A 27,840-nucleotide genomic window follows, 5' to 3' on the forward strand; every position below is an offset into this window, starting at 1 on the left:
GGCCATAGGCCCATCTAGTCCAGCTTCCTGTATCTCACAGCGGCCCACCAAATGCCCCAGGGAGCACACCAGATAACAAGAGACCTCGTCCTTGTGCTCTCCCCTACATCTGGCATTCTGACTTAACCCATTCCTAAAATCAGGAGGTTGCGCATACACATCATGGCTTGTACCCCATAATGGATTTTTCCTCCAGAAACTCGTCCAATCCCCTTTTAAAGGCGTCTAGGCTAGACGCCAGCACCACATCCTGTGGCAAGGAGTTCCACAGACTGACCACGCGCTGAGTAAAGAAATATTTTCTTTTGTCTGTCCTAACCCGCCCAACACTCAATTTTAGTGGATGTCCCCTGGTTCTGGTATTATGTGAGAGTGTAAAGAGCATCTCCCTATCCACTCTGTCCATTCCCTGCATAATTTTGTATGTCTCAATCATGTCCCCCCTCAAGCGTCTCTTTTCTAGGCTGAAGAGGCCCAAACGCCGTAGCCTTTCCTCATAAGGAAGGTGCCCCAGCCCCGTAATCAGCTTAGTCGCTCTCTTTTGCACCTTTTCCATTTCCACTATGTCTTTTTTGAGATGCGGCGACCAGAACTGGACACAATACTCCAGGTGTGGCCTTACCATCGATTTGTACAACGGCATTATAATATTAGCCGTTTTGTTCTCAATACCCTTCCTAATGATCCCAAGCATAGAATTGGCCTTCTTCACTGCCGCCGCACATTGGGTCGACACTTTCATCGACCTGTCCACCACCACCCCAAGATCTCTCTCCTGATCTGTCACAGACAGCTCAGAACCCATCAGCCTATATCTAAAATTTTGATTTTTTGCCCCAATGTGCATGACTTTACACTTACTGACATTGAAGCGCATCTGCCATTTTGCTGCCCATTCTGCCAGTCTGGAGAGATCCTTCTGGAGCTCCTCACAATCACTTCTGGTCTTCACCACTCGGAAAAGTTTGGTGTCGTCTGCAAACTTAGCCACTTCACTGCTCAGCCCTGTCTCCAGGTCATTTATGTGCAGAACAGAAGGCTGGGAGTGGCCATGGAACCACTCTTACCACCCAAATGGCTCTTTGGTGACCATTGCAGCACAATCCCCCACACCTGGAATAATGGGGAATAATGAAAATTTGCTTACATGAAGTACAGCAAGATAGACTTGCCTCCCCTACAAGTGCCACTAAGCATATCACCACAAGCCAGGTCATGCATTTTTTGCAGTTCTGCTGAGCTAAATACATACTGGGCTGCATCACAAATGTGCATGCAACTGACACAAGAGTTTGGACTTCTATGAAAGCAAATGATGTATCGCTGCACTGCCTGATGCCGGACCTCAAAAAGAGGGGCGTTCTGTCATCCTGTGAGGTTATGTAAGCGCTATGTTGCCAGCTGTGCCTTTTAAAAAACCCATGGTGCCAACTGTGTGCCCCAACTCACCCCTTTTCCCCTAATGATGGTGCTAATGGGAACTTCCTTCCTGGTGTTAATAGTTACTTCAGGGGCAAGATTTTCATTAGGATCATGGCACAGCAGGAGGGGGTACTTCACCTTATATGTGTCATGAGAACATCAGAAGAGCCCTATTGGATCAGGCCAAGGGTCATTCTAGTCCAGCTTCCTGTATCTCACATTGGTCCACCAGATGCCTCAGGGAGCACTCAAGAAAACAAGAAACACATATCCTGTTGCCACTCCCTTGCATCTGGCATTCAGAAAATCTAAAATCAACACTATCCTGTTGATACTATTAAGAACATAAGAACAGCCCCACTGGATCAAGCCATAGGCCCAACTAGTTTAGCTTCCTATATCTCACAGCGGCCCACCAAATGCCCCAGGGAGCACACCAGATAACCTCATTCTGGTGCCCTTCCTTGCATCTGACATTCTGACATAGCCCATTTCTAAAATCAGGAGGTTGCACATGTACATCACGGCTTGTAACCCGTAATGGATTTTTCGTCCAGAAACATGTCCAATCCCCTTTTAAAGGCATCCAGGCCAGACACCATCACCACATCCTGTGGCAAGGAGTTCCACAGACCAACCACATGCTGAGTAAAGAAATATTTTCTTTTGTCTGTTCTAACTCTCCCAACACTCCATTTTAGTGGATGTCCCCTGGTTCTGGTGTTATGTGAGAGTGTAAAGAGCATCTCCCTATCCACTCTGTCCATCCCCTGCATAATTTTGTATGTCTCAATCATGACCCCCCTCAGGCGCCTCTTTTCTAGGCTGAAGAGGCCCAAACGCCGTAGCCTTTCCTCAGAAGGAAGGTGCCCCAGCCCCGTAATCATCTTAGTCGCTCCCTTTTGCACCTTTTCCATTTCCACTATGTCTTTTTTGAGATTACACTTTTTAAAAGCCATGCATGATCAAACCACACATTTGAGATTAGATTTAAAATGGAAGGCACACATGATTTTGCTTAAAGAGAAGCTGAGATATGGAAAGATCTTAGACAACAGAGGTGAGGAATGAGAAGAAAAGGTACAGCCAAATTCCACTTTAGCAATGGATCTGGCAATGGATCTGCCATATGTCAGACTGGATCAGGGGCTTCCAGAACACTGATGCCAATATATGCAACCAGAATTGCCTCTGGTTCAGAAGAGCTGCAATGGCATCAGAAAAAAAACAAACAGAAAAACTGTTTCTTCAAAACTTAAGATATATCAAAACTTTAGATATAGGCTGATGGGTTCGGAGCTGTCTGTGACAGATCAGGAGAGAGATCTTGGGGTGGTGGTGGACAGGTCGATGAAAGTGTCGACCCAATGTGCGGCGGCAGTGAAGAAGGCCAATTCTATGCTTGGGATCATTAGGAAGGGTATTGAGAACAAAACGGCTAATATTATAATGCCGTTGTACAAATCTATGGTAAGGCCACACCTGGAGTATTGTGTCCAGTTCTGGTCACCGCATCTCAAAAAAGACATAGTGGAAATAGAAAAGGTGCAAAAGAGAGCGACTAAGATGATTACAGGGCTGGGGCACCTTCCTTATGAGGAAAGGTTATGGCGTTTGGCCTCTTCAGCCTACAAAAGAGACTCCTGAGGGGGGACATGATTGAGACATACAAAATTATGCAGGGGATGGACAGAGTGGATAGGGAGATGCTCTTTACACTCTCACATAACACCAGAACCAGGGGACATCCACTAAAATTGAGTGCTAGGAGAGTTCGAACAGACAAATGAAAATATTTCTTTACTCAGCGTGCGGTTGGTCTGTGGAACTCCTTGCAACAGGATGTGGTGATGACATCTAGCCTGGACGCCTTTAAAAGTTTGGACAAGTTTCTGGAGGAAAAATCCATTACGGGGTACAAGCCATGATGTGTATGCGCAACCTCCTGATTTTAGAAATGCCAGAATGCCAGATGCAAGGGAGGGCACCAGGATGAGGTCTCTTGTTATCTGGTGTGCTCCCTGGGGCATTTGGTGGGCCGCTGTGAGATACAGGAAGCTGGACTAGATGGGCCTATGGCCTGATCCAGTGGGGCTGTTCTTATGTTCACTCTATGTACTTCCAGTAGAGCATAGATATTTGGATACACAAGATATGAGAAGCTGTCCACAGCCACCAAAATCTATCAGACTTTGCTAGATTTTGCAGTGCACAGAAGCCAAAATGAAATTTGCAATAGTGTTAACATCATGGTGAAAAATTCTGCCTGTGGTTTTTTACCTGAGAAAATCATAAGGTTCTATTTATCTCAGCTTAAGAGTGTGTCTTAAGCTGGTGTTTTGAGAGTCACAGATCTACCAAACTCCTAAACTCTTTTGCACAAAAACCTAATGGAATCACGTTCACTCGTTCTCCATTCTCCAAGGATCCCAGTGACAACAGAGACAAATTACCCTGATCTGCAACTTTCTTTGGCACACTGCAGTAAAACTGGAAAGGGCAACTTGAGGCTGTTGCTTTGGTTGTAAAAATGTATCTGTGATTTACAGAGTTTTCTGCAGCTGTCACTTACCTTCTGATATATCGATCGAACATTTCCCTCTCCCCACAATCAATATCTGCTGAGTTAAGAATAAAACTCCCTTCCAGCAGCTCATCATATGATTATTTAGCAGAAATCATTTGTACTGTGTCACCCTGGCTTGATCTCATCACTCACTGTAATGATTCTGTGAACAGGACTTAAGAGTTGCCAAGGGAAATGAAAACTCAGATGAGAAGGTCGTGGTATGTTAATGAGCTGGCATGAGGGCCAGCCCACTTCTTTGGCAAACAGAGCATCTAACCAAGCTCTAAAATGGTAACTAACAACCCAATCCTATGCTGGTTGCCAGTGCCACGGTACAGTTGCCACCACTAACTATATCCTGCAGGGACCAACAAACCAGCCTCCCCCCACCCAGTTTCACTCCTCCTTGTCCTCCCCTGCCCCAGAATGCCTTCCTGCTACTCAGACCCAGAGCTGACCTCCCTGCCAGCACTGTCCCTTTCCCAGCCATTGCGAAGTGCCTTACAGCATGTGTGTTACAGCCATTGCCAGGGCAGCGCATGAACTGTCGGTGCTGCTCTGGTATAGAATTGAGCCCCAAGTATGTTTGCTGCAATTGTCTTCTAGGTCTGAATGGGCCACTGTGCCAGGTGAAAGAGCAAAGGCAATCACTTGACTGCAGGGTGCATTACATCTCATTCCCCAATACCCAGGAACATGGCTGAGCCAGGAAGACAGCAAAGGCAGCATGTGGGGAGACGGATAAGTAAAAGATCCCGAATGAGGGCTGGCAGACTCTGACAGAGATGGGGAGGCAGACTTGACTTGGCTGCTTATCCAGGATGTTCCAACACTGAGATCAGTGCTTCCCAAAATTTTTAGCACAGAGACCCACTTTTTTAAAAAAAAATGTGACCCACTAGGTGAGTGGTTCCCAAATTGTTTTTTACTGGCCATTCCCTTGACCTACAAGGCAATTGGCCATGGTTCCTCATTAGGGCTACAAACCTATAGATGGTATAGGGCAGGGGTGTCAAACTTGTTTCATACAGAGGGCCGAAGTTAACATTCATTGTGTCGGCTGAGGGTCAGAAGTGACATCATCACACAGGAAGTGACATCATTTAGTAGTGGATGGCCAGAAATAATCATTTTCCATGAGTTTCTATGTGACAATAAACTCATTAGCTGCAGATGACAGAAGAGAAAATGTGCACATCTTTTTCATATTTCCAAGATGTGAGAGAGCCCAATTAGCAAGCTGGAAGGGTCTAATTATGATGGGGGCCAGATAAATTGCTTCTGGGGGCCGCATTTGGCCCGTGGGCCTTATGTTTGACACCCTTGGTATAGGGCGGTGGGTTTCTTGCAAGGATTTACCCCTGCTAACTGGTAAGAGGCACTTTTTCAAGTGGGTGCTCCTCTTTTATTCAGCAGGGGGAAGAGTAACTGGCCCACCTCCCCCCAGCAGTCTTTTCTAGTGACTGTCTGCTGGTGTTGCATATTTTTAGATTGTGAGCCCTTTTGGGACAGGGAGCCATTAGTTATTTGATTTTTTTTTTCTGTAAACTGCTTTGGGAACTTTTTAAGAACATAAGAACAGCCCCACTGGATCAGGCCATAGGCCCATCTAGTCCAGCTTCCTGTATCTCACAGCGGCCCACCAAATGCCCCAGGGAGCACACCAGATAACAAGAGACCTCATCCTGGTGCCCTCCCCTGCATCTGGCATTCTGACATAACCCATTTCTAAAATCAGGAGGTTGCACATACACATCATGGCTTGTACCCCATAATGGATTTTTCCTCCAGAAACTTGTCCAATCCCCTTTTAAAAGCGTCTAGGCTAGACGCCAGCACCACATCCTGCGGCAAGGAGTTCCACAGACCGACCACACGCTGAGTAAAGAAATATTTTCTTTTGTCTGTCCTAACCCGCCTAACACTCAATTTTAGTGGATGTAAGTTTAGTGGATTTTTTTTGTTGAAAAGCGGTATATAAATACTGTTATTATTTTATTATTAGTCCATGGCTCCCGATTGGTTTCTGCAGCTCCCCGGAGAGCAACAGCTTATAGTTGGGGAACCATTACACTAGACCCCCACCAAAATAGATCTGGAAGGAAATTTTTATTTATTAATAATAATTGATAAATTACACAGGCCTATAAAAACATTTTTTTTTAGTTGCCAAAGATATTTTTGGAGTGCTGAATCCAAAAATGGCATCAGCTTTTCCTGACTGGCTCCAGCTGGGGGGAGGATAGCCATCTTATATGCTGATTCAAGCAGCTTCTTCATGAGGAAGCCATGGTGATGCTATTTATGGATTCAGCATCCCAAATGGAATAAGGGTATAAGGTATTTGAGTATAAGGTCTACCTTTTAAGACAGCAAAATATATGTAGCCCTGTTTCATTAATCAATCATAATCGAGGTCATGTGCTCCCGAGGCTGCTAGAGACCTTACATATATGAGTGTGTAGACATTTGCTAGAATCTCCCTAGAAACGGATTTTAAGAGCTGTTTCCTCAAACCTTTACAGTCATTCCATGGTACTCAGAAGGCTGAACTGGAGAGTGAGATGTGCAGTCAGGAACAAGGCCAGACAAAAGGCTGAAACTGGGTTCACATTTGATCTACAGCATGCCAATTGTTAGAGAAAATCAGAAAATGTGACGTTTTAATTTGGGGGTTTGAAGATTACGTCATATCACAGGTCTGCATCCCAGCTAACAATTTTCTTCTACAAACGGGACAAGAAAGCTTGCAAAGTTGTTTTTTTTTAATGTTTCAAAAGCATTTTGTGACCCAACAAAAATTCGATCGTGACCCACTGATGGGTCCTGACCCACAGTTTGGGAAACACTGACTTAGATTAATGTATTCATGTTAGGTTAATTTGTGTATAATGTATTCTCTGAACTGCATCTTCCTACTCCATCCCTGCTCCCACCTTCACCCCAAATTAGATAACTGATGGTGGCAAACAATGTTGGCCAATTGTGTGTTTGTATTAAAATGGTTGCATTGTTGAGGAGCTACAGGTTCCTCTTACATGTACCACGTAAAAACATCTACTGCACCTGACGTTGTCGGGATTAATATCCAATGCAAAATCATTAGAAGCCTCAAGGATTTTGTTGCTGCTAAAATAGAATGAACTTAATTGCATTCTGGAGACATTAAAAAATTGTATTGTAATAATGGAAATAATGAATAGAAGACTTTGCACTGAAGAGTGCCACTTCTACTTCATTACATATCTGTTACCATATCAATTCACTTGGATACAATATTGCTTAATGACCTTTTGAGCAGAGTGGGTGATGAATGTATCACAGCTACAAGCTGCTCTTTCGGAAAGGTTCGCAGGCCCAATTCACGCATTCCATTGCAAATGTAATGCCATCATGAGGTTACGTTACCACACTGGTCTCACAGGGTGAAAGTGGCTGTGTGAATGGGACCTATAGACAGTGCTGAGCAAGATGGGCTAATGGTGTGACCAGGAGAAGATAACTTCTCATGTCCCTGTGAAACTTGGTGTTGATCATACCCTAGAGCAGTGTTTTTCAACCGCTGTGCGGCACACTAGTGTGCCTTGAGGCAGCCTCAGGTGTGACTCGAGGCCAGAGGAGGCAGGCAGCAGCCACAGGCAGGGAGAAGCGACTGCTTTGACCCTCACGCAGCAGCAGCAACAGCAGCAGCAGCAGCAGCAGCAAAAAAGGAGCAGAGCAGCCTCAGCTGCTTTGCATCTCCTGCTGCTGAACTGGAAGGCTGCAACTGGATCCTCATTTACCTGGGAGTAAGCCCCGTTGAACCATTATGGGGCTTACTTCTGAGTAGACACGCCGAGGATTGGGTATCAAGTCTGCCCTGCATGCTGCTTGTCTGCCCTGCGTGCAGCGAGAGAAGCCTGGAGGAGGTCTGGGCAGAGTGAGTAAGAATGAGGGAGCCCGGGCAGGCAAGCAGGTACGAAGCCAGTGAGTCTGCTGAGGCCACCAGCCTAAGAATGGGCTAGCTGAGGGTCCATGAAAGTCCCTTCTCCTTGCCACAGTTGCCTGCAGCTCCCCAAAGCGACCCTCCCTGCCTTGCCTTTGCCTTTCAGAGGAAGGGTACTGGGCCACAATCCTATCCACGCTTTCCTGGGAGTAAGCCCCATTGACTATAATGGGACTTGCTTCTGAGTAGACATGCCTGGGCTGGGCTCTCAAACTCCTCTCCTAGCTCCACTTTCCTGGGAGTAAGCCTCATTGACTATAATGGAACTTACTTCTGAGTAGACATGCCTGAGCTGGGCTGGGCTCTCAGGTTCCTCTCCTAGCCCCACTTTCCTAGGAGTAAGCTCCATTGACTATAATGGGACTTAATTCTGAGTAAACATGTTTAGGATTGGGCTTTTGGTCACACTTTTTTCTGAAATACAGGAGAAGGCAATTGGGGGGAGAATGTGAGGCAAGTGATTCTGGATCTTTGGAAGGTGCAGACAAGTGAGGGGAGGGACAGTAGGAGAGGTAATTGCTAACTGCAATTGTGAGATGGGAGGAATGTGCCTGTGGGAGGGGGTGGGTGGGGGAGAGGAGGAGAGAGAAGTGCCAATTGCCTGCTCATGTATTTGAGAAAAAAGAGTGCAACCAAAAGCCCAATCCTAGGCATGCCTACTCAGAAGTAAGTCCCACAGGCACATTCCCCCCCAATGCCCCCCCCAGTCTTTGGCTGCAATCCTAACCACACTTTCCTGAGAGTAAGCCCCATTGAACAAAATAGGACTTACTTCTCAGTAGACCTGGTTAGGATTGTGCCCTTTGTCATGTAGTAATTTAATTGTATTAATTACATTAATTAAAAATTAATTGTAATGTAGTAATTTAATGTAAGTAAAAAACTAGGAGTGTGCCTTGACAATTTTAGTGCCTTGACAGTATGCCGTGAGCTGAAAAGGGTTGAAAATGGCTGCCCTAGAGTAAGGGGTCAAAATAGAAACATGTGACTCAGGACATAAATTCAACTCATGAGAGAAACTGGATGGTAAAGAATCCAGTGCTGCTACACCCTTTTAGCTGCCAGCTGGTTTCTCAATTCACACTCCTTTTGGTCCCTTGCATAAGACACAGCGTCACAAACATCTTATGCCCATCCTAGCGCGTTTCCGAAGATGGGCAGAGGCAGATATGCTACAAGCACTTTTGTCAGCAGAGAAGGAAGAAACTCTTATCAACATCTCTTGTTTTGTCGCCACAGTCATAAGTACGCGGGAAATGAGACTGGAAGCTTAGCCCTCTATGAGATCAGCTAATTAAATCTCTATTGGGGCACTATTAACTATTGGATTTTTCCTGTGTGCGACATGCATTTATAGATTATGGACATCTTCTGATCTTATATAAATTTTGAATTTTATTCGTACATTGTTTTGATGTATGTATATGCCAATAAAGATTACAACAACAACAACACACTCCTTTTGGTTTACAATTGGGTCAATTGGTGCTGCAGAAGGGTGAAGGGGAGGCAGTGACCTTATGCTCCACTCTACAGAGCTGCTGACTAGTCCAGGAGCACAAAACAGCAGAAACCTTCAAAGACGCTCCTACCTAATTGTGAACTCTGCTATATTTTCATCGCAAAGTTCCCCTGAGCCAATCAGGATTAGGCTCTTTGTAACGTCAGAGATTTTCCCCTAAGGATAAGCTAGGTGTGGTCCAGAAACTGCCTTAGCAGCTCTTGCTCTTTAATTCCAACTCCAACAACCTTTATTGGCATCATACATAATACATGATCATAAATATAACCCACAAATAAAATAAACAATTGCTCTTTAGTTACAAGGTAGCATCATGTTCGTGCTTGTGATGGACATGCCCTACCATGACTTTGCTGCAGGGCTATAGCAGCTCTTGTTTCTCTTCACCATCTTCTGCAGTTTCGGATTGATTTACCACTCTCAAGTAAGAGAAAAGCATCACTATGTGAAGAAAGATGAACCCTGGTCTGACTTGGGGTCTTCGTGAAAGGTCTGTCAATACTTCATCCAAGGAGGAGGAACTGAATGTGTCCACTAGTGTTCTCTTCTGAATGGAACAACTAGTTTTTTGGCCTAGACCCAAGCACAATGAAGGAAGGTTTCCAGAATTCGTTAGGTTCAGATTCTAGGGTTGTTCACATATGTAAGGGAATGGAGAAGGGCCTGGCAGGTGGAGCACCTAGCAGTCAATGACTATCTCCCTGCTTCACCAATTGGGAGTGAGCAGGGAAACGGTAGCTCACACAACCACCACTCAAAGTTAGGGAGCCTACATGGAAGGAACTCTCATTGAGAAAACTTCCTTCAAATGAAAATTACCTCCCAAATCTGGGGAGTCCCCTAAGAATCAAACAGCAGTCTGTTACAGCAGTCTGTAACTGAAAAATAACAACATATGAATTCAAAAGAAAGAAAGATCTGATATCCTGCCTCCCCACTGGTCCTCAATGTTTTACTCTTTTCCTGTTTGTGTAACAGGCTCATGGCTCCACAACCAGGCGCTCAATGAAAAAGAGATAGGAAACAGTGAGCAGTTTGTCTCTTGGAGACTTCAGAGAAAGTGGAGAGTCCTCTGGTTTCTTTGCTTTCTTACATCAGTTCACATGGTAACTGTCTTGTCTTTGTAGCATTATTGATTCATTCAAAAACTGTCAAAAACGATGACAACATGTTCTACAAGGTATGCTGCAGGAAGAAAAAGGTTGAAAGAGAGAAGAGCCACTGCCCCAAAGCGTCAACCTTAGACCCACTGCTTTCCTTGTAGGTGTGGGGGATATGACATCATACAAGCATTATGTCTGCCATGCTTTGGTCCCTTCTGTGGCTACATGGTATTATCTTTGAGTCTACCAGAAAAACAGACTTAGATTGACTCTGCTCTTTGAGCAGCACTTTGTCTTTGGCAGGCAATAACATTCCAAGACTTTCATGAAGCCCACCATCTCCACCACTGGTTGCCCCAATGCATGATGCAGTTAGACATCTGAAGTGCCTTCCTAGACCCCACCGGAGCTGGGCTAAAGGGGATTTGCTGTGAAGCCATGACCCACCACCTAGTAAAATTAATATTAGAAAGAAACATTTGAAAGCTTGTGGGGGTATACCCAACCCCTGAGTCAGACTCGCAGGAAGAGCATATCTGCCATTTGTCCAGCCTCCAAGCATCATTGAGGTGCACCCAGGGTATGTCCCAGGCTATTTTGCATCCTTTGCAAAGCTAACAGCTTGAACACACACCCCCAAAATTGTGAACTTCAATTTTCAAAATATATCTTGTAGAAAAATATGAACAGCACAAAACTTGAAATTGTTAAATTTTAAATTGCAAGAATAAGGGCACAATCCTAAGTGCACCCTGGGCTGGCGCATGTCCCTTGAGCCAGCCCAGGAGGGTCACAAACATGCTGTAAAGCATGTTTACACCTCCTCCTGTGTTGTCTAGGCTGGTGCAGGGACATGTGTTGGCTCACGGACGCTGCACCCAGCCTCCATGCCGATGTGGAGAGGAAGGCTGTGTCAGCCAAGTTTGGCCTATGCAGGGGTCTGGGATGGGTGGGGAGGAGGTGGGGAGGAGGCAGGCGTTCCAGGGTGGGGTGAGGACGAATGGAGGACATTCCAGGGAGTGGGTGGGCAGGGAGCGGGAGGCAGGGCTGGGACCTGGCAGTTATGCGGGTTCCAACTCCGTTCCCTGAGCAGCCTGGAGCGGCTCCAAACTGCTCCGTTCTCCTCTGACTTGTGCCACCTCCTGAGGTGGTGCAGGTTTGAGGAGAGCCATTGGGGCTGTGGAGGCTTGCCTGGGATAAGGAGGAGTGGGTCCAGAGGATGGTGAGAGGGGGACTGGAGACCATGTCCTATGAGGAAAGATGGAAGGAGTTGGGCTTGTTTAGTTTAGAGAAGAGACAGTTAAGGGGTGACATAAGTATCTACAAATACCTGAGGGGCTGTCTTGTGGACTTTCATCTGGGAAGTGCACTTGCAGAAATGTGGGAGGAGAGCCCGCCAGCCAGTTAACCTAAAGATCTTGTTCCTTCCCCATTTTAAAATGTCAAAATGAAGTTGCAGGCTTGCAACGGAATACATAATGGTGGTTTCAGGCTGCTTTCTCATTTTATATGGGTACAGCTGTTCTTCCACTCCTCTAAGTAGACACATCTGCTCATTAGAAAAACAATGTAAATTTTAGTGTCTAATTCTAATTATTTGCAGATGATAGATTCCTTACACAGCATCTATAAAAGGTTCAACCTTTTCCAGCCAGTGACAAACAAACAGGCCTTTTAGGTGAAACAGGATAGCACAATGAGGACCTGACATACACAGGGAAAATGTATGATGTGACCATGGCAGTTTTTTATATCTAAGAAGAGGAAGGGGGATTTCCTAAGGCTTTTACCTCTCCCACAAGGAAGGGAATTTCACAATCTGGACAGCAAAATTCAGAACAGAGTGTACCTAGATGACCTCAAAGCATGGACAGTTCCATCCTCCAAGCGATCCTTCATGTGTTACAGATGAAACCCTTTTAGGTTTTAAAGGTCAAAACCAGAATCCTGAATTGGACTCAGAAGCAAATCAGGAACCGGGGCAGAATGCCCAAGGATGGGCTAATAAGCTCTGCAAAAAAGTGCTTCTAACAGTAGCCCAGCACTTCCATGTTGAACAGATTCTGAACATTGTTTTAGAGGAGCCTCACACAGAGAACATGATCCAGTCTGGAGGGGACAGCCCAAGGCTTTTGGCCACTTGAAATGAGATGACAAATATTGCCCCTCTCTGCCTGCCCATCATTGTCAGTCAGATCATCCTCCTTGGCACTGCATTTGAAAAGCTGGAGGGGGGTGGAGTGGAAGAGGAAGGGTGCAAGAGAATAGTAGTGGTCTTGGGCATCTCCCACCAACAGCCCATAACAGCATCCAAACACCAATTAAGGCGACCCAGAATAGTGCCTTTGAGTGCAGGACCGAGACAGACTTTTGGAGGACAGCTTCCTCACTAACCACATATGCTGTTTTAGCCTGCAGACACTTCCAAGTTGAATCAATACAATAAAAATATGCGGCTAACATGTCTACTCAAAAGTAAGCCCCAATGAGTTCAATGGGACTTACTTCCATGTAAGCGTGCATAGGATTGCCCATGCAGTTGCTCAGCATACTGCTCCTCATGGCGTCTGAGTGCCAGGCCTCAGGACCTTCCACTCATTTTTTCTAATCAGAAGAGATCCCTGCAGTAATCCTGGAAAGATGAAAGCAACCTGGCCTGTGGCTGACACGGACTTCACACCTGAGTGAAATTATCAGCTGTGAAGTAGTGGAGAAATAGGGCTTAAATTTGTGAGACAAAAGATTGCATTAAAGAAGAAACTGTTATCATCCCCTGTGAAAGGAACTTCTATTGTCTTGTGTCTCTCTCTGTGGAAATTTTCACAGTGCAGACATCTGTGGGGGGTGGGTAGGGGGAAAAGGGGTTGCCTTGTGAGCGTCTAGCTTTGCATTCTTCCCCACCCCATCAATAAATGCCTGCAATCATACTCTCAAGCTGCGGTGCGATTTCAAGGTTCATCTCTTTCGAGCAGCTCGAACACTAATTATCCCAGCTGTAATTAGTAAGATAATTAAATACTGGCTCACTCATCACTCTACCTTGCGTCGGGTCATGATTCTCCCAGAAGACCTTGAGCAGTTTCTCAAAGCTGATGGTTTCCGGCTGAAATACCACTCGCACAACTTCGGCGTGGCCAGTTCTTCCTTCAGTGAAATAATAAAAAGAAGTAAATGCATTAACCACTAAGACCGGCCCAAAGAATGAACTCTGCCCTTGCTAATGGTTTAAAATAATAATATAAATACTTGGGGGGGGGGGAGCTTCCTAATCTGCTTACTATTTATTCCATGTGCCCATTTCTAATGGGTTCACAAAGGGACTCTACGATGCATTATGCTATAGTCCTCTTGCACCATACTCACTGCCAAGTTCTCACGACATATGTCAAAGTAGCACAAGTCCCACTGCACTAGGCCTCTACCAGTGTTAGAGCAAGAGGAAAAGTGTGCCAGTATCTCACATCAAGTTGAGACTTTGTGGGGTACAGGAGACAAGAAAGAACCACCTCTCAGCAAAAGCTGAAAATGACTTCCCTAGCTTCATACTCATTTGCATTAGTAGAGATGTGCCTCCCACTTTCAGTGATACATATTTGGTTGTATCAAGGCTATTTGACACCCTTTGTCTCTCTAGTGGTGGCTGCTTCTCTGTACCATTCTCCAGATGGTATACTTTCACTGTGCTCGGTCTTGTTTGTGCTTGATGCCGTTTGATCAGATTGACTGTGGCAACACACATAATTTTGTCAATGACATCATGATGGCTACATCTGACATGACAACATCATTGATGCCTGCAAACCAATTTACCTGGGTCTCCACAGCCAGTGAAAACAACACTGAGGACAAATATGGCTGAGGCAAATGGTGCTGATAGGAATCGGGGGGGGGGGGGGAATACAGTGCACTGAACTGAAGCAAAACAGGTAAATTCTTTGAATTCTATTTGGTTACTGTGAACTGCTTGCAGCCTAGTGACCAAGAAACTGAACAATATTCAAGAGAGTCCCCAATTAGAAACTCGTTTCTACCACAAAGTTATCAGATGACCTCAGGCAGGTCCCTCGGTCACACAGTGCTGGCTCCCCCAACACTAATTTCAAAACAAACTGGGACTGGTCCAAATTTGGGGATCCCGGAACCATTCTGCTGCCCTTGCAGTCAAGCTCACAATTTCTAAGGATTACAGGAAGTGAACTATTTCATCATGCACATGCTTGCAGAAACCCATATGGACTGGTCCCAGAATTTTTGAAGAGTGGACTACTAGTCATTGCTACTTGACCTAAATAGTTAGTACTTCATGTATGGCAATAGCAGCTCTCATTTACAACAATATAAAGGGCAAGAAGTAATTTCAATTATTCCTGTAACAGAATTACCATATACTCCACCCAATGGATTTGGTTATCTCTGAAATACTGAACTATTAATTAGGACTCATAAGTAGGCTATGGCTAAGATCAAGCCCATAACATGATCCATTCTTACATTACCAAGAACACTAATGCTCATACAAATCCTTTAGAATGGCATTTCAAATGACCTCAGTAGTGTTTTAAAAGCCATTTCTGCCCAAAGTTGCATATATGCCACGGGGACAAAATGTGTACACCTGTGGGCCAGGCAAAAATGGATTAATAGAAGACCCTAAAAAGTTTAGAGTAAGTTATCCACATACAAAAGGATACATTCCTAGAGATAGTTTGTAGCTTAATTTGTTCCAATCAGGTTGTTCATACTTGACCAGTGGTATACAGTCTTCAACTAGAAAACTTAGCGGTCATTTAGCATCTCAGGGGAAACAGGGGTAGAGAGAGTTTTCTTTGACAGAATCAAAGGGGTAAGTCACATTTTTCAAAACAAGAGACCCTTAATCCATATATGACAACATGAAATAGCAGTTTGTGTCATCTGATGTGGGAGGCCAGTGTGTTAGCCCCTGATGGACCTCCTCCTATGCAGTGGGCATGGCAACCCACCCTGCCCCACTCGCTGCTGTTGCTGTTGTTTTTGCTATAACTTTTGATAGAATAGAGATATTTCAACGTGGTTTGTTTCATTGCATTCTGCATGAAAATGCACATCAAATGATGTATAACATGATGGTATTATTCAATAATACCAACATTTAAAAAATTTTGGCCAGTAGCGATGTCTCTCTCTCTCTCTCTCTCTCTCTCTCTCTGTCTCACACACACACACACACACACACACACACACACACACACACACGTCACCCGGTGACATACACAGGATTATGTTGTTAAAGAGCTATCAATCCAAAGTGTGTATTTCAGAGTTTTTACTTTCTCTTGTTATGGAAGATTCCTATTTCACTGAAACTATTACGATTAGCCACTGTGGAGCACTATAGCCACCGTGCAAATCTGGTTCTGGCAAGATCTTAGTCTTCCCTTCACAACACAATCACCCAGAAAAACCATCTTCCAGGATGTAATTTTCTCCACCAAAAATCACTCCCATACTTGCCTGCATGCCTACGCAGCCACAGACCAGCCAAAGAAAAGGTCTTCAACAACTATGAGTCTTACCAGCTCCAGTTTCCACACAGTTCCAACAGAGCTAAAACTCTCCCACTTCTGCCAAATGCTAACATCTAACTCTCCAGCTAAGCAGACCAACTTACTAAGCAGACTTAGGTTGCAATCTTATCCATCCACCCTTACCTGTGAGTAAGCCCCATCAACTATAATGGGACTTCTGAATAAAAGACATGCATAAGATTGGGCTCTTAACAACCAATTGTCTAACATTCAGTTTAGCTCCCTTTCCCCACTCCCACCCCAGAAATTCAAATACAACTGTGCTGTGAGAAGGTGAGGTGCGGCTTGCCCGCTCACTTGCTTAGGAAGGGCGCAATGCCACAGAAACCTCCTGCCAAAGAAAGGGAAGGGAATCATGGCGGAGGAGAAGAGGCACAGGTGGGTTAGTTCAGCTGCCCAGAAGAACCTAGGAAGGAGAGAGAGAAGGTTTTGGAGTAAAGGAAAGTAGAAGGAGGAGAAAGAGAGGAAAGGATGAGGAGGTGCAAATAGTTCAGACTATGGCAAAAAAGAACTGCGGTTGGGCATGACTTTCTGTAGCCTGAATTGAACTTACCCACTTCCTAAGCAGGTGGGAGGGCAGGCTGCAGGCCTGTCCCTCTCAGTGTTGGGAGGTGGGGAAGCGTGCATGCTGCAGGAGCCTCTGGCCAGCCGACTTGGGAGGCTCCTGCCCTTCCTCACGAAGGGCCACAGGTTCCTGTGGTGTCATGCGCAAGGCTCACTCGCACACGCACGATGCCTAGAGCTTCTCCAGCCCTTTGTAAGGAAGGGAGGAGCCTCCAAAGTCAGCCAAAGACTCCTGTGGCGCACATGCTTTCTAAGTGCACAGCAAGCAGGAGCCACCTCACCCACTCTCAGCATCAGGAGGGGGTGATGCACCACCCACCCTCCTGCCTGCTTAAGAGCAGGAGCCTCTGAACTTGGCCAGAAGCTCCTGTGGCATCACATGCTTTCTAAATGCACAACAGGTGGGAGGGTGGGCAGGTGGTACATCACCCCCCCCACATGTCACTGGTGCAGCCTGCACCACTCACACCATCGTAGCGATGCCACTGGAAATACGACTTTTCTTGACTTGAAGGAAAAGTAGAGAGACACAACACATTCAACACTAACTGAAGTGACCAATTCAGACAGTTCAGAAGTAACCACAAGTGTGCGTCGCTTAATGACGGGGATGTGTTCACGCACCGCCATCATCAAGTGATATCGGACGTTAAATGATGTCACTTGTCTAAGGGCACAATCCTAACCAGGTCTACTCAGAAGTAAGTCCTATTTTGTTCAATGGGGCTTACTCTCAGGAAAGTGTGGTTAAGATTGCAGCCTTAGCCTCTGAAGTGGCCTCTGCAAGACTCGGAATGGCCAAATGGCCAAAAAAAAAATCACAATTTACGGTTTCCTCAGGATACCCAAAGTGACTTTTTTTGCCATATAAAGCTTTCTGAGGTCCAGGAAAGCCCTCCATAGGCTTCCCTGGGCCTCAGAATGCTTTATAAGGGGAAAAAAAGTCACATTTAGTTTCCCAAGGAAACTGGAAGTTGCTATTTCCCAGCCTTTTTGGCCATTCTGCGGAGCTCAGAAAACCCTTGGAGGCAAGGGGAGCACAGCTCCCCTCAGCTCCAGAGACATGGGGGTGCAGAAATTGATCGGCAATGGGCTACATGGACTACTGTATATGTGGACCATCACAAGTCAGAACATCGCTAAGCAATGTTCACCTGTATAATAACAATAATAAGCATTTTATAGCACTTTTGGAGTATGCAAAGTACTTCTCTTACATTATTCCTGATGTCTTACAACAAACCTGTAGAGTGGCAGCCCAATGCTAAACCCCTCCCCCACCAGTGTAACTAGCACTGTGCCAGCAGAGGTTGCTCTATGGCTGCTGCAAAGCAGCCTCCACCAATGTGTGCTGCAGGCCCATGGGCAGGGAGACCACAGCACCTCCCATGCACTGGCAGGTGTATGGACACCTGCTGCACGAGGTAAGCGTGGGCAGGAGACTGCAGGGAAGTGGGGAGGGATTGAACAGGGCAGGGGTAGGGGCAGGACAGTATGTGGTGTGACGGGCAGGGAGGAAGGCAGATCAGGCCCAGGGGGGAAGGATCAGCAGCAGTAGCACAAGCCGAATCTGGAGCCCCTTCCCAGGCCAGATCTGCATTCAAGGAGCAATTCAGGTTTGTGTCAGCAATTAAGCTGGTGCAGGTCCAAGTTGCCTCATAGTAGCTACTGGGGCTTACCCTGGGGCAAGGGGACAAATGTCCCCTTACTCCTAAGAGACCTCCAGAAGACAAAAATCCCCCGCGGGATGCAGCAGAAGCCATGCCAGTGCTCCTGCATGGAAATTTAGATAGGCTTGGGCTGTAGGTGCAGGCCTATTATTATTATTATTATTATTATTATTATTATTATTATTATTATTATTATTATTCCCATCTTGTAGATGGGGAAGATCCAGACTAGGAGGGTATGGCTCTCTAAGACTGTTTAGAGTTCATAGTGGAGGCAAGGCTCAGACCATGGAAATCAATGGCTTGCAGGTCAATCTCCTGGTCACTACACTATACCAATTCTTGGATTTATTTAATATATTTATATCCCATCTTCAATACTTTTGAAGAATACTACTCCACAGGTGTTAACCTGGAAAGTGATCCTTAGAGAGTTCAATAGATCTGAATCTATATTAGTGCAAAGAATATTATATTTCCAGAGTCATGTCTTATTATAGCTGGTCATCCCCTCTTAATTTGAGTGTTGCTTTTCTGGTTTGCCTGGTTCATTCATTGCCGCTCTCCACTATGTTCTGGCACTGCCTGTTTATTTTGTTATTTATTGTTCTTTTATGGTTTTATTGCCATTTTTAATTTTTACATTAGTAGCCACCTTGAGTACTTCCCCAATTAGAGGAGAAAACTCTTTTTTAATAAATAAGATAAATATTGTATGCACGAGAAATTTATTTTAGACTGTGCATTGGCTGATACTTTTATCTTAGCTATATGGATGCAATGACTGCTGCAACTCCAGTAAAATTATTCTGCTCAACAAAAATGAGGGACCAGTGAGGACTTCTGAATGGTCTATTATACCACCACCACAACAATAAATATTGGAGTCTTTGGGGAAAGCTCAGTGGAAACATCTGTTCAGTGCACAACAGGAATGACGAGGAAGAGAAGTAGGAAGGACACTGAGATACATTAAAGCCATTGAAGAATAACGGGGGGGGGGAAGGAGTGGTTGTTGTTAATTGTGTCTTATTTTCAAATCTCCCAATAGAGCACTCATTTCTGTTGCTTTTTTTGTTAAACAAAACCAAGTGGGAACAGGCAACAGATATGACAGAAGGAGAAGAAATTGTCTAGAAAGAGATCTGAGTCATTACAATTAAATGTATAATATGAATAGTAAGAAGTGCACAGCACACTCTTTTTTGTGTGTGTGAAACAGTGCAAAGATTCTATTTGTGATCCCTTTACAGAAACTTGTGAGATGAAATCCCAGTATGGAGCAACACTGACTGGAGGAAACTGTCAGACATCAGGACTACGCATTGCAGGCACAACGTATCTAATTGCACTGAACACAGCAAATCCAATTTGCCCAATTTGCCCAAGCCTCCTGCAGCTTCCCAGGGGGTGTGGGGAGCCCTGCACAACCTTCGGCAGGGCTCCCCAGGTCAGGAAATGTGAAAGTGGAGCGATCGCGATCTGCACTGCAAAACCAGAAGCGGAGCACAATCGCTCCGCTTTCCCTTCTGATGGGGCTGCAGGGACTGGGGTGCACCCTCCAGTCCCTGCAGCAGCTGTCCCTGTGTGCGGGGAGCCCTGCGCAAGCGCCTGCAGGGCTCCCCAGGTCAGGGAAAGGGAGAGTGGGGCGATTGCGCTCCACTTCTGCTTTTGCGGAGGCAGAGCAGATCGCTCCACTCTCCCTTTCCCTGACCTGGAGCGTCCTGCAGGCGCTCGCGCAGGGCACCCCACACACAGGGATGGCTGCTGCAGGGACTGGTGCCCCCTGAGCGACATAATCCTGGGGATCACATCGCTGCCTTCCCCCTGCCCCTGCTGCCTCCCCCCCCACCCCTGCAAAGACTTACTGCGGGTTTCAAACTCCCAGAGAGTTTGAAAACCGTAGGGGTAAGGGAACAAATATCCCCCCTCCCCTCACAGGTACATCAGCCTTTGGCAGCAGAGGGAGGTATGGGCACGCACGGGAACAGCAGCCCCTTAGTTGGGAGCAGCTGGGGATGGTGGAGACAAAACTGCTGCTGGTTCCTGCTCTGCTGCTGCTGCTGTTGGGAGAAGTTGACTTTTACCCCTCCCCCCACAGGATTTCAGATTTTGGCGCAAGCCTAAGGGCACCTTGTCTTGTGGCTCTTCACCCGCTGTTGCTGTTGGCAACCTTCAGTCTCGGAAGACTCTGGTATCGCGCTCTGAATGGTGGTTCTGGAACAGCGTCTAGTTTGGCTGAAAAGGCCAATTTGGGAGTGACAATCCCTTCCACACTGGGAGCAAGTACAGTCTGTCCCTGGTCTGTCTCCCTGGCTATGGGCCTTCCTTCTTTGCCTCTTTGCCTCAGTCTGTTGGCCAAGTGTCTCTTCAAACTGGGAAAGGCCATGCTGCACAGCCTGCCTCCAAGCGGGCCGCTCAGAGGCCAGAGTTTCCCACTTGTTGAGGTCCACTCCTAAGGCCTTCAGATCCCTCTTGCAGATGTCCTTGTATTGCAGCTGTGGTCTACCCGTAGGGCGCTTTCCTTGCACGAGTTCTCCATAGAGGAGATCCTTTGGGATCCGGCCATCATCCATTCCCAGTGCATCAAGATCTGGAAGGACAGATGACTCTTCACTATGGCCTTAAGTTGTTCAATGCCCTTGGATCTCTGACTGCCCGTTCTGTGCCCTTCTTCCTTGCCCATTGCCTAGACATCTGCAAGGAGAGTAGAGGCCTTGTCAGTGTTCAGTTTGAGAGCTGATTGAGAGTGGATGCTATTGAAAAGTGGTGAGAGTGAGGATTGGTTCTGACACAGGAGTGGATAACCTTGGCCTTATAATAGGAGACCAGGGAGTTGGTGGTGGCCTCTGCCCCAGTAAGAAGAGGATAGGGGGTGTGTGGTGACCTCTGCCACAGTGAGACGGGGCAAGGGATGTGCAGTAACCTAAGCCTCAGTGAGGGTTGTGTATGTTGCTGTCCATGGTTGAAGGAAAGATAGGAAGAGTTTTTAGACTGAGAACCTATAGAGGGGGTATTGAGTGTAGTGTCAGAGTGTGTGTGGTTAAAGTTTGTGGTTTGAAGGTTGGCCCCACTGAAGTACAATGTGTTTGACACTTTGAAGGAGCCCAGGGATGAAATGTAGGGGAGGGGAGTGCAGCCACCATTAGTAGAGTGACGTGTCACGAAAGGTATGGCGGTGGGGATCAGGCAGACTATTACAGGAGAACAAAGGCCAGTTGTAGACAGACTTTCTGGCTCTTCCCCCATCCCTCTTTCTGGCCCAACCCCCATCTCTCTGAACTGAGTCTGAAACCCCTGAGTCTGAAAACGCTGTTCTTGATTGCTAGGTCAGTTAATAATAAGACCTGCAGAGTCCAGGATTTAATCCAGGATAAGGGCACTGTCCTGATGTGTATCACAGAGAGCTGGCTAGATGAGTTGGAGGCATAGGCCTCTCTCAGATTTGTCTGCCAGATTTCCGGGTATTACAGCAGCCATGACTACAGGGGTGGGGAGGTGGGGTTGCGATGGTCTATTGTGACACCATCCATCTTACCAGGTACCCTGTCCAGTGGGGTTTGAGTGCCTTCGTGTAATGTTAGAGGGGTGAAATAGAACAGGGATTCTGTTGGTGTACCGCCCAACAATCTCCCTGTCTGAGCTGACCGGGGTGATCTCAAACATGGTGTTGGATTGCACTCGCCTAATAATGCTGGGGGACTTCAAGGTTGATGCTGAAGCCCCTAGGTCAGCTGTGGCTCAGGACGTGGCAAGCATGGGTCTGTCTCAGACAATATCCACCCCGACAGTTGATGCAGGACACATGCTGGATCCGGTGTTTACTGCTGGGCAGGCTGACAGTGATCTGGATGTGGAGAAGATTAAGATCACTTCTTTGTAATGTACAGATCACTTCCTGGTGGGATTTAGGCTTATCACAGCCTCTTGCTTCTGCAGTAGCAGGGGACCACATTGTATGGTCCGTCCCCAGAGGCTGATGGATTCCTCTGGGCTCTGGGAGATTTTCCCATTGCCAGAGTTAGAGACTCACCTAACGCCCTGGTTGAAATGGGGAGATGACCAGGGTCCTGGATGAGACCGCTCCTGAGCGGCCTCTGCCAGCTGCAGAGTAAAAGCAGTACCTTGGTTTTCTGGGGAGCTGAAGAAAATGAAGCGGCACAGCAGACTAGAGCAAAAGTGGCAAAAAACTTGTGCTGAGTCAGATTGCACACAAGCTAGAGTTCATTTGAGAGCTTTTTTTGTGGCAGTGTTGGCAGCCAAGGGGGAATACTGCTCTGACACCATTGTGTCAGCGGAGAATAATCTGGCTGAGCTATTCCATGTGGTCTGTGGCCTACTCCGTCTGGCCCTCCCTACTGATGGGGTGGAGCACATAGAGGCTCACATTTGCACAGTAGTTTGTGGATAAGGTCGATCAGATCCAGCAAGACTTGGATACCACATTAGGAGTATCTAGTGATGTCCCTGGGCACCTGTCTATTCCTCCATCTGGGATTCTTTTCAGCATGTAGAACCTGAGGATGTGGACAGGATTCTCTGGAGTGTGAGGCCACCCGCTTGACCCTTGTCCCCTATGCCTAATTAGATCTGCCCAGGATGGTTGGCCAAGTAGGCAGGGAAGATGGTGAATTCATCTCTGAAAGAGGGAGTGTTGCCTCTGACTTTGAAACAGGAGGTTGTTCGTCCCTCCTGAAGAAACCCTCTCTGGATCCCACTAATCTGAACAACTTTCAACCAGTCTCAAATATTCCATTTTTGACAAGGTGGTCCAGCAGGTTCAGAGGGTTCTGGAGGAAGCTGATTATCTGGATCCATTCCAGTCTGGCTTCAGGCCAGGGTTTGGGACAGAGATTGCCTTGGTCACTTTGGTGGATGATCTGCACCAGGGAATAGATGGGGGAGTGCATCCCTGTTAGTCCTGCTGGACCTTTCGGCAGTCTTCAACAACATCGACCATGGTATCCATGTCGGTCGGTTGGCTGAGTTGGTGAGTTGGGAGGCACAGTTTTGCAGTGGTTCCACTCCTTCCTGGCTGACAGATCCCAGAAGATGGTACTGGGGAGTGCTTGTTCGGCATCCTGGCCTCCTAGGTGTGGGGTGCCTGTCATGGATATGTACAGTTCAGGCCTAGTAGCATTGCAAGGCCTGAACCAAGCTAAAACAGTAACACAGAAGTGGCTTGCATTTCCTAGCTGCTAGGATTTACATTTCAATGGAAGGTAATTATGTAGCACCTAGGCAGCCAGAAAGATGCTCATCAAGGATGGAATGCAGCTGTAGATCTCCAGGGGGGAGGGAAGAGCTGAGAGGGTGAGCTTCCAGCCCCACTTCCAGAGGACAGGGTCTTTGTTCCTTGTCTCTTGGTGAGAGAGGTGGTGGGTGCACATCCTGCCCCACCAGGACCATGTGGCCTCTTAGGTAACTGAGGATCTACAAAAGAAGCTGACCCAGGTGAGAGTCAGGGATTAATAGAATTAGCCAGTTAGCTTTGTTGTTTTATGCTGATATGTTTCCTAGAAGGTTTTTATGCCTCTAGCATTTGCTGCCTTTTGTAACCTTTTTGTAACCCTATGTATTTAATAAAGTAGAAAATCTTTTTACCATGTTGGTTCATTGACTGTTGGGGGCAAAGGTTCAGCTGCCTAGCCGTTCAGCAAGCTACCAAACATCCTCATTGTGGACTATTAACTTGAGGACTGAGACTTTAAGTAAAGAAAGTGCTCAGTGCCTACAAGGGATATAGTTAAGCCCAGAGGGTCTCGGGTTCCCTGGACCGAGGCACTGGCTCTTACAGGGTGGTGGCAGTACTACCGAACAGGGATCTTTGAGGGCTCTAGGGTTCAGAACCAACAACTTTGAGCACCCAAAACCCTGGGAGTGAGACCCAAGTGTACGACAGTGCCACAGGGTTCCATTCTATCCCCATGCTGTTTTAACATCTACATGAAGCTGCTGAGAGAGGTCATCCTGAGGTTTGAGGTTTGGGGTGACATCAGTACAGTGATGTCACCCAGCTCTTCCTCTCCTTTCCTCCTGAGACTGAGGGGGCAGTCGAGATCCTGGGTTGTTGCCTGGAGACAGTTGGGAACTGGATGTGGGTGAACAAACTGAAATTAAATCCTGACAAGACAGAGGTTCTCCTGGTCCAGAAGTTCACAACTCAGGTATTGGACTATCATCTTGCTCTGAGCAGGGCTGCACTTCCTCTGAAGGAGCAGGTCTGCAGCTTGGGGGTTCTCCTGGATCTGCAGTTGCTCCAGGATTCCCAAGTGACAGCTGTGGCTAGGGGGACCTTTGCTGAGCTTCAGCTGATTCGCCAGCTGCAACCATACATGGGTCACTCAGACCTGGCCATGGTGACACATGTCCTAGTAACACATAGATTAGATTACAATAAAATGCTCTATGTGGGGCTGCCTCTGAAGCTGGTTCAGAAACTGCAACTAGTGCAGAATGCGGCTGCCCGTGGGGTTCATTGGTTCGTCTCAAGACGGGCTGCTGTTTTGGTGGCTACACTGGCTGCTGGTTCATTTCTGGGCTGAATGAACCCAAATGTTTTGACTTTCAAAGCCCCATACAAGGATCACCTTTGTCCATATAATCCTACCTGTCCTCCCAGGTCATCTGAGGGGGCCATCCTGACTGTGCTGCCACTAGTAGAGGTAAGAGGGTGGCGGCTAGGAATAGGGCCTTCTCAGTAGTGGTGCCTCACTTATGGTGTTCTCTTTTCTTCCATTCCCTATAGCAGTGATTCTCACACATTTACCACCGGGATCCACTTTTTAGAATGCGAATCTGTCAGGACCCACCGGAAATGATGTCAAGACCGGAAGTGACATCATCAAGCAGGAATATTATTTTATTTTTTTTACAATCCTAGGCTGCAGTCCTACCCACACTTATCCAGGAGTAAATTCCATTGACTATCATTGTTAAAAGAATATATATAGTGGCTTGTTAAAAGTACAGGTCTGTAACATTTCTCCAAATGCAGTCACATACCATCGTAGCATCAAGTCTAATATATTAAAAATAAAATATTGAAATGAATGAGGACCCACTTGAAATTGGATCATGACCCACCTAGTGGGTCCTGAACCACAGTTTGAGAAACACTGCCCTATAGAATGAAGAATGACTCCCTCTGTGGAGACCTTTTGGTGGGGCCTCAAGACCTTCTTATACAGGAAGGCTTTTCATTGATATTGAGGGCTGGCATTTTTTAAAAGATATGTATATATTTTAATACTTGGAATTCTGGGTGTCTTTTTACATTGTTAGCTGCCTTAAGCCCCCTTTGGTGTGGGAGAAAGGTACAATAAAAATACTTTAAATAAATAAATAAATATTATTTATCTAGAATCTAATCTAACGAAGAAGAATGGGCTCCCAGACCAGATGAAACTTGTATACTTATTAAATGACAGTCCAGTAGATGTGTTGCAGGACACTGCTAATTTCCTTTTGTCAGTCGTAGAAAAGTATGGTAAGAGATTGGTGTAACATTTATTTGCATGGTTTGTTTGCATTTTAACCTTAAAATTTGTGTGAACTTTATTTTATTTTTATTTTATTTTTAATTCATTATTTTTCTTTACATCTTATTTTACTTTAATGACTTATTTGTTGGAACATGAGTTAATGCCAATAAAGGTCTCTAAAAGTAAAAGTAAAAGTAAAAGTAAAAGTAAAAGTAAAAGTAAAAGAAAAAGAAAGAAAGAAAGAAAGAAAGAAAGAAAGAAAGAAAGAAAGAAAGAAAGAAAGAAAGAAAGAAAGAAAGAAAGAAAGAAAGAAAGGGTGCCTTCCCCTGCATCTGGCAATCAGAGGCGGCCTACCTCTACCTTGCATGACTTTGCCTCCAGAAATTTGCTCAATTCCCTCTTAAATGCATCTAGGCAAGATGCCATCACTACTTCCTGTGGCAAAGAGTTCCACAGACTAATTACACGCTGGGTAAAGAAATATTTTCTTTTGTTTGTCCTAATTCTCCCAGCGCTCAACTTTAGTGGATGTCGTCTGGTTCTGGAATTATGTGAGAGGGAAAGCAGTGTCTCTCTATCCACTCTATCCAGCCTCTGCATAGTTTTGTATGTCTCAATCATGTCCCCCCTCAGGTTCCACTTTTCCAGGCTGGGGGGGGGGAGAGACAGACAGACAAATAGATAAATAAATATCCCCTTTACCTGGACATTATCTTCAGCAGTCTCCCAACCTGCACAGGATACAAAGCAGGCCACTGTGGCCTGGTTGTACCACTGCAGATTAGGGATCATGCCCTACATTAATTATGTGCTACATGAAGTATTTGCTTTTGTCCTTGAACATACCGCCAAACAAAAAAATCACCCACTAAATCTAGGAAGATCACCATTTTGAAAGATGTCTCCTTGTCCAGTCGGACATAATATCATATGGCTTAAGAAAAGGCAACTCTCACACAACTTTACTCATTTAAGAACCATTTGAGTTCATCCAGCAGATCAACAATCATGAGGCATCAAAAGAGAGACAGAATGTATTTCCAAAAAGCCCTGGGCTCATGAATTCTCTCAATTTCTAAATACAAAAGCAACAGGTATGAGGCAAAGACACTTGATTTTATAAATCCCTGGGATAAATGCTTCTGGTAGGGAAGAGTTCAATTTTTCAGCACACAGTATGACCACAAAGATAAAGCAGGCACTGAGATCTCTAACGTTATAATAGACGATTGCCAGGTGCATTAAATGAAGTCAAAGTCTTTGTAAATGTTCAGGATTCCTAAAGATGCCTGAGATGTTGTTCTTGATCAATTTTCATTCCACTGAGTTTGCCTTCTTATCTCATGAGCAGAGAGAGAGAGAGAGAGAGAGAGAGAGAGAGAGAGAGAGAGAGAGAGAGAGAGAGTATATACTGTCTTTAATGGATAGAACAGCTCCACAGTCAGAGACAGTAAACTTTCAGATAGCTTCTGTACTAGAGGCTGAACTTTGAAACACAGCCAGAGAAACTTGCTAGATCAATCTTAGCAGAGAAAATCTCAGAATCATCAAACAGCTCTTTACAAATGTGAAGCCAGTTTTTCAACAATTGATGCCCTTAAAAGGAAGACGGGAACAGGATTCACCTGGACTTTTTGGAAAGAAGCTGACATGTTTTTCAAAAAAGTCTATTATTCTGCTTTTTACTGAACAATATACTCATGCAACCAAGCAATACAACCCCCCCATGAGTTGCAATGCATCTCAAGGCCACCAGATGCTGACTGTGTGCAATCAAAGCATGTGCTCTATCACTGAGCCATCGTTCTTTTGGTCTGGAGCCAGGATTACTCCATATAAGAGGATGGTCCAGGAGTGACACTGGTCAGGCAAACAAGTTTCACCCTGATCTAGTTTGGTGTGAAAGAGAGAGGACAATGCAAGATCAGGGGGAGATGGAAGCTTGATGTGACCT

At 45.9% G+C, this 27,840-nt stretch overlaps 1 protein-coding gene across 2 annotated transcripts in view; it reads right to left on the minus strand.

Annotated features, from left to right (window-relative positions):
• MSRA (methionine sulfoxide reductase A) overlaps positions 1-27,840 on the minus strand; it is a 239,520-nt gene that overhangs the window by 63,491 nt on the left and 148,189 nt on the right. For both annotated transcript variants that reach the window (XM_066611958.1, XM_066611957.1), the window contains one exon: positions 13,641-13,745. In XM_066611958.1, coding sequence (XP_066468055.1) covers positions 13,641-13,745 — 105 coding nt within the window. The remainder of the gene's footprint in view (positions 1-13,640; positions 13,746-27,840) is intronic.

The sequence above is a fragment of the Tiliqua scincoides genome, chromosome 1, assembly GCF_035046505.1.
Source record: "Tiliqua scincoides isolate rTilSci1 chromosome 1, rTilSci1.hap2, whole genome shotgun sequence".
NCBI classification, from domain to species: Eukaryota; Metazoa; Chordata; class Lepidosauria; order Squamata; family Scincidae; genus Tiliqua; species Tiliqua scincoides.